This window comes from Papio anubis, chromosome 17, assembly GCF_008728515.1.
Source record: "Papio anubis isolate 15944 chromosome 17, Panubis1.0, whole genome shotgun sequence".
Taxonomy (NCBI): domain Eukaryota; kingdom Metazoa; phylum Chordata; class Mammalia; order Primates; family Cercopithecidae; genus Papio; species Papio anubis.
In genome coordinates, this window is record NC_044992.1 from 2,969,204 (window position 1) to 2,977,092 (window position 7,889).

Genomic DNA, 7,889 nt, shown 5'->3' on the forward strand with positions numbered 1-7,889 from the left:
TCCAGCATCTGTTGTTTCCTGACTTTCTAATGATCACCATTCTAACTAGCATGAGATGGTATCTCCTTGTGGTTTTGATTTGCATTTCTCTAATGACCAGTGATGATGAGCTTTTTTTTTTCATATGTTTGTTGGCCACACAAATGTCTTCTTTTGAGAAGTGTCTGTTCGTATCCTTTGCCCACTTTCTGCTGGGGTTGGGTTTTTTCTTGTAAATTTGTTTAAGTTATTTGCAGATTTTGGATATTAGCTCTTTGTCAGATGGACAGATTGCAAAATTTTTCTCCCATTCTGTAGGTTGCCTCTTCACTCTGATGATAGTTTCTTTTGCTGTGCAAAAGCTGTTTAATTAGATCCCATTTGTCAATTTTGGCTTTTGTTGCCATTACTTTTGGTGTTTTAGACATGAAGTCTTTGCCCAGGCCTATGTCCTGGATGGTATTGCCTAGGTTTTCTTCTAGGATTTTCATGGTTTTAGGTCTTACATTTAAGTCTTTAATCCATCTTGTGGTAGGTAGAAGAATGGGCCCCAAAGATATCCCGCCTAAACACTGGAATCTACTTTATATGGTAAAGGAGACTTTAAAGTTTGAGATCTTGGGATGGGGACGTCACTCACATTATGTACATTGTACTCATTAAGTAATTTCTCATCATCCACCCCCCTCCCACCCCCTACCCCCTCACATTTCTGATACATGCATAGAGTGCAGAGTGGTCAAGTCAGGGCGTTTAGGCTTCCCATCACTCAAATAATGCACATTGTACCCATTAAGTAATTTATTCTCATCATCCACCCCCTCCCACCCACTCCCATTTCTGATTTTCCATTGTCTATCCTTCCCCTCTGCATCCATGCGTACACAGTATTGTGTCTATTTCTCTGCTGAGATTTTCATTCCTTGAAACCATGTTTGTTTTAATTTTTTACCTAATTTGGGGTAATTATAACAGCCATTTAAAATTTCTGCCTGTTAGTGTCAACATCTAGTTCATTTCAGAGTTGGACTTGCTGGATTTTCTTTTCTCTGGAGAATGTGTTGCATTTTCTTGATTCTTCATATATTAATTCTGGACTGTATCCTGGATATTACGAATACTCTGTTCTGCTGGAGATTCTCGATTAGATTATTTATCATGTGTCATTTCCCATGTTTGATAGGTAATTCTCTTGGCGAGGCTTGAACTGCAAACTTGCTTCATGGGTGGCAGCATTTGTCTCAGTTAAAATATTTTTACTTTTGCTGAATTTATGTTTTTCTATTATATATATAATATCAATATACTGTATATGTAATTGAACTTATATTTTATTGTGCTGAGACAATTATCTACTAGGAAAAAATTAGAACATACACAACAATAAGCTCTAAATATATTAAATATTTGACTTAAAAAGAAATGTAAAAATACTAGAAAAACATCAGACACATATTTATACAGCATTTAGATGAAAAAGCTCTTTTTCCTAAGCATGACATAAAACAAAGAAGATGAAGTTCATAAAATATAAAATTAATTTGGGCAGCAGTTACTCTAAACAAAGTTAAAGACAAATGGGAAATTAGGAAATACGTTAGCAACATATATGGCAAAGAATTACTGTTTTAAAACAGAAAGCGTTTCCACCAATTATTTACAAAAAGATAAACTATTACCAAAAAGGCAAAAAAAAAAAAAAAAGAGACAAAAAAAGAAAAAGAAATTTGCAAAGAAGAAATACAAATAACAAATAAATACAGTTATGTGCAGTATAATGATGTTTTGGTCAATAAAGGCTGCATATATGGCAGTGGTCAGAGCAATAGGCTATTAACAGGCTATTTCATATAGCCCAGGTGTTTACTAGGCCATACCGCCTAGGTTTGTGCAAGTACACTCTTACACAGGTGGAAGCGATGTTCGCACAACACAATCACCTAACAGCGCATTTCTCAGAATGTATCCCCGTCGTTAAGTGACACATGACTATACATAAAAATGTATTCAACCACACCCATAATCAAAGAAATTCAAATAAAAAATAATACAGTATTTCATCTAATTTTCAAACATAAAAAGATATATATATATATAAAAAACATCCAGTGAGGTCAAAGATGTGAAGTGACAAGCATTCACATACACTGCCAATCTGGATGTAAAATGCTGTACATTTTTTGGCAAATACAAAGGCAGAATACTTGTTAAACTTTAACTTTGCATTTCTATTTCCTATGGTGAACATGTTCTTATACACAAACACACAAACCATGTTCATGAACTTAGCCACTGGAAATAATTTCAGATATTCAGATAGATATATAACTACTAATCTCAGTATTATTGGCAGTTGCAAAAACAGGAACTAAATTACATCAATAGACGTGTGGTTAAATAGATTATAATTTTATATAAATGGAATATTATGCAGCCTTTAAAATGGGTAAGATAGATTTTTAGACTGACATGTAAGAATTATACTATGTAATATAGACAGAGACAAGTAAGATTACAACACAGTATAGTTTTGAATGTGTGTGTGTGTTTGTGTGTGTGTGTGTGTGTTCGTGTGTGTTCATTTGTCTGGAAAGCTAAACATGAAACTATTAACAGTAGTTACTTTTAAAGATGAGATTAATGTGGGGATGGTGCAGAAGGGTGGTGATGTTCTGTACTGTTTGGACATTTACAACATGATGTATAATAGAATTTTTAAGTAGCAAGGAGATTTCCAGTTTGGAATATAAAAGGGGAGAAAAATTCCAAAAGAAATGGAACCTCCCAAATTGATAAAGAAGCTGTATGATCCTGGAGGGTGAACAGGGACCTGGGAATCATGTCCTTGGCCATTCTCCATGATGTTGGACCCAGTTGCTCCAGTCTACCCTAGTGACAAGGCCAAGACAGAAATCTTTCCTTGAGGCTGGAAGTAAATAGCCAGCTGGACGAAATGCCAGAGGCACCAGATCTTTGGAGATAAACAGCAGGCTCAGTTTTGCTGCAGGTGTTACATGTAGCAAAAGAAGTGATGGTAGAAGGTGTGGTAGCTCTCTCAGGGTAAACAGATCCAGTCTTTCTATTCATTCAAACTAAGAGACTCAGAGAACATTCGCAGTGGAAGAACCTTAATATAACCTAGTGCCTTCGGTCAAGAACAGACCCAGAGGAACTAATCAACTTGTTCAAGGTCAAGCGCATCGTGAATGAGAGAAGGGATGAGATGGGAACCATATCCCAGGTCTTCCCCAACAGTCTTCTTGACCCTTGAAGGAGACTCACTCTTTGTGTCCCTAAAGTTTGTCTGATGACACAGTAAGAATCAGAAAAAGACATCTTTTTCCTATGTCTACTGACACTGTCAGCCAGCATGACTCAAAAGGTAGGGAGTGTAAGTTGGGCAATTTGTCACAAAGTTTGATGACATTTTAGATATGCGGCTGGAGAAAATACCCAGCACTCTTTTCTTCTGTGTTTTCTCATCTAGCAAACCTTCTTCCTGACATCCTAGGAGCACCTCTGTTTAGAGAAAGAGAAGACGAGTCCTCAGTGCACTTTTTTGGTACATTTAGCGTAACTTAAAATATCAATCACTTCCTTCTTAGTAGAGAAGATGGACTACAACGATGGCATCAGGGCTACTGGAATTGGTTGTTGCTGGACAACACAGAATGGGAAGCCCACCTCTCTCATGTGTGACCCACTTATTTTATTCCCCACTGTCTTCCTCTGATCTTCCAACAGTCTCAAAGCATCTTACCCAATTCCTCCGTCCTTTCACATTCCCCATTCTGTGTACGCCATCTGCTCCTCTCTGACACGGCCATGCTTCCCTTTCAACCCCTCCACTTGCAGTTCTCTCCCCGTTCTCCCTACTCCTCATCTTTCCATTTTGTTTTCCCACCAACTCTCCTCCTCCAACCTTGTTTTGCTTCTCTCTTTTGCGTCTGTTCTGTTTATCTCTATCTTACCGCATCTGTTCAATCCCTCACCCCCATCAAATATCATGCAGAAGCCAAGTCACAGGTGCCAGTCAGAGGAAAGTTTTAGGGAGAGGCATTGGGAACCAGCAGTGGCACAGGAGAGTTGCCAGGGGTGGGCAATGAGTCCTAAATGCGAGGCTAGAAAGAAGACACAGCAAGATCACGGCTGGTTTAACATCCAGCACGTTGAGACAATGCTCTGGGTCACAGCCACGCTCCCCTACTGAGAAGGGACATTGAGGATGACTCCTCACCATACGACTTGCATTTATAGTCATGGATTATCTCAGCAAGGAGGTTTGCAGACTAAGAGTAAGAGTTTTGGAGAAATTTTCATATTGAGGAGTCTTGGGTTTTTTGAAATACATAAATAATGCTTAGATTATAAATTCTTATCTTTTCTAGATTATAAATTATCTTCTCAAAAAATTTGAAACACAAGGGGAAAAAAGATGAGCAAAATTCATTTTTGTATCATAAGATATACAACACGTATTAATGGAGTTTTAGCGTTTAGAAACAAGTCTGCGAGCTGCACACAGGCATCAGGTGCTCCAGAATTACTAGAGAATACGTAACCATACAGCTTCCCCTCAGTCCCCTGTCTATGCTATGGGGTCCTTGTTTAAAGGGAATAGAAAGAGCTACTTTTTTGTTTTTGTTTCTTTTTGTTTTATTTTTGCTTATAGAGTTCTGATGGGAGAAATCAAACAATCCTCATCTCTAGACCTATGTTTTATAAACAGACCAAGCATACCTGAACTTGAGGGAAAAACTGACTTCTCGGAAGAAGTTTTCTGGGGTACTTCTGGCAACTCGGGCTGTAACCAACCAAAGAGTCGTTCCCTCTGGGACATGAACCGCGAGCATTCACAGCTTCCTAGGTTTCACCTCTAGCCAGCAAGGAGAGAACACAGTGCCTGAAGTTGAATTTGTCTAAGGGGCTGGTTTGGCAGATCCTATACACTCATTGCCTATAACTGGGCAGGGCTGCTTTAAGAAATGAAAACTATTATTCCCTACAAAAAGTCCTTCTTATGCCCATGGAAACAGAAACAAGTCTGAACCATTTTTTCCTTGTTTCTGGCTCTAGAAGATTTTTCCGTTAGTACAAAAGATGCAGGGAGAAAAGGTCAATTGAGACCTCCTCAAGCCAGTAACCGCCTCCCCGTGAGCATCCTCCAGAGGGCGCTCTGCACATCAGGGTTTCTGAGGCTGTAGATGATGGGGTTCAGCATGGGATTGATGACAGTGTTGAAAATTCCAACAGCTTTATCCTTGTCTGAAAGCTTGGTTGAACCTAGTCGCATATAGTTAAAGATACCTGAACCATAGAATATGACCACCACAGTGAGGTGGGAGCCACACGTGGAGAAGGCTTTCTTCCTGCCCTCTGCAGAGCGAATTCGCAGGACTGCAGAAGCCACGTGGATATAGGAGATGACAATGAGAGCCATGGGGGTGCCTGCCATTATAAAACCCACAGCAAAAAGCAGCAGCTCATTGAGTTGGGTACTGGAGCAGGAGAGTTGGAAGAGCTGTGGGAGGTCACAGTAGAAGTGATTGATCACATTGGGGCCACAGAAGTTGAGCATGGACATGGCCACAGTGTGAGTCAGTGCATTGGTGAAGGCACAAGCCCAGGATGCAGCCACCAACATCCTCTGGACTGTCTGACTCATGCGGGTGCTGTAGGTGAGGGGCCGGCAGATGGCCAGGAATCGGTCATAGGCCATGGCGGTCAGCAAGAAGCAGTCCACTCCAACGAACAGATGGAAGAAGAAGAGTTGGGTAAGGCAGGCCCCATAGGGAACTGCACGCTTGTGGGACAGGAGACGACTCAATACTGAGGGAACAGTGACGCTGATGCACCCAACATCCAGCACTGATAGGTTCCCCAGGAAGAAGTACATGGGGGTGTGGAGTTTGGGCTCCACCAAGACGGCTGCCAGGATGCTGAGGTTGCCTCCGACCGTGACCAGGTAGGCAAAGAGGAAGAGCACAAAGACAACTGGCTGCAGCCCTGGCGCCTCCACCAAGCCCAGCAGGATGAACTCAGCAATGGCTGTTCCATTGGCCCCAGATTCTGGCTGCATGAGTTCCTGCAAAGAAACATCCAAGGAGGAAAATCATCACTCCTCCCAATAATTTATTCAGAAAAAAGAAACAGACCTCCTTCGACTCGCCCAGCCCTCTGCCACATTCCCTCTGTACAAGTAAGGAATTTTGTGCTCCTCAGGCCACACTACACTTGTTTACTCTTTCACTACATTTACCTTTATTTGCAGGTGTAAGCACAGGTAACATTACCACTCTGGACCTCCCTCCTCCAACCTACCCCCCAGCTGCAAGAACCTATTTGTAAAGATTATGCAAGACAAACTCTTGGGAAAAATAAGCAAAAAGTGTACTTCTGGTTTGAACGCGGCCGAGTAAATCCAAAACGTTCTCTTCTCAGAATTTCTCTCTTTCCAAAACAAGCAGAAAAAGAAACATACAGATTCTGTCTTCAAAGAAACTAGTAAATGTCCACAACCCCAATCCATAAACTAGATTGGATGGATTCAAGAACAGTAAAGATCAAATAGGAGAGTGACAAGAAGCAGAGAGAGGAAATCCATGACTGTAGAAGAGTTAAACAAGTATAATTCTCTTTAAAAAAAAAAAATGTTGGGTGGAGGGAGGCAATCAATAAAAAACAAAACCAAAGCTCTTGTTTGCAATAATGGGTATATGGTGTAAAGTATGGCACCATAATCCTCTGTGATCCTGAACTGAACTCAAGAAGCAGAGAAAAGGCTAAATGAAGACTTAAGTACACAGGCTATAGACAAAGCATAAAACTGGAGGCAAAAGATAGAAAAAAACACATCAGTTCTCACAGTTGTAGTTACCTGTCTGTATTCATTACATACAAGTAAAAGCTAAAATAATTTACCCCCAATTCTGAATCACAAGGTAGGTTACTGCTAGTCTGAATCATGTCTTAGCCTTGCAAGATACAAGCATCTTGTGAATATATAGTTTGGCAAAAACTCATTTCATTTAAGGATTAAAACAAACTTGCATAGCATATAAACAAGGATTTTACCAGAAAAAAGAGGTAAAGAAACAAGAAAGACAAATGGATGATAAAATTCACTCCATCAAAGAATGTTGCCATTAAACATATGAAAATTGTTACCTAGCAAAGACATGGAACCAACCCAAATGCCCATCAATGACAGACTGGATAAAGAAAATGTGGTACATATACACCATGGAATACTATGAAACCATGAAAAAGAATGAGATCATGTCTTTTGCAGGGACATGGATGAAGCTGGAAGCCATTATCCTCAGCAAACTAATGCAGGAACAGGAAACCAAACACTGCATGTTCTCACTTATAAGTGGGAGCTGAACAATGAGAATACATGGACACAGGGAGGGAAACAATACACACTGGGGCCTGTCACAGGAGGGTGGCCCGGGGGAGAGCATTAGGGAAAAGAGCTAATGCATTCTGGGCTTAATATCTAGGTGATGGGTTGATAGGTGCAGCAAACCACCATGGCACATGTTCATGGCACATAGGTAACTATGTAACAAAGCTGCATGTCCTGCACACCTGCCCTGGAACTTAAAAAAATAAAATAATAATAAAAAAGAAAATTGTTACCAAACATTTCAGCCTCTCCAAAAATTAAAAAAAAAAAAAAAAACAAAAACCTTAAGGAGGCATTTTCCGATATAAAATAAGAAAACGAAGTATAAATATAAGAGCTGAGGGAAGAGATTTCAAGAAAGATAAGAAATACGAGCTGGAAGAAGAAAGAAAAGATGTTAAAGAAATGTAAAATCACTACACCAAAAAATATATATATTAGAAACAATACAATGAAAAAAAATTAGATGCAGGAACAGTATTTTAAAAGATGACAAGAT

The 7,889-nt window shown here is 39.9% G+C and overlaps 1 protein-coding gene across 1 annotated transcript; it reads right to left on the bottom strand.

The window, feature by feature from the left end:
* Positions 1-837: 837 nt before the first annotated feature.
* On the bottom strand, positions 838-7,222 carry LOC101026873 (olfactory receptor 3A1). Its single transcript, XM_021928542.2, has one exon. The coding sequence runs from the start codon at positions 6,056-6,058 to the stop codon at positions 5,111-5,113; it is 948 nt and encodes a 315-aa protein (XP_021784234.2). The 5' UTR covers positions 6,059-7,222; the 3' UTR covers positions 838-5,110.
* Positions 7,223-7,889: the final 667 nt, after the last annotated feature.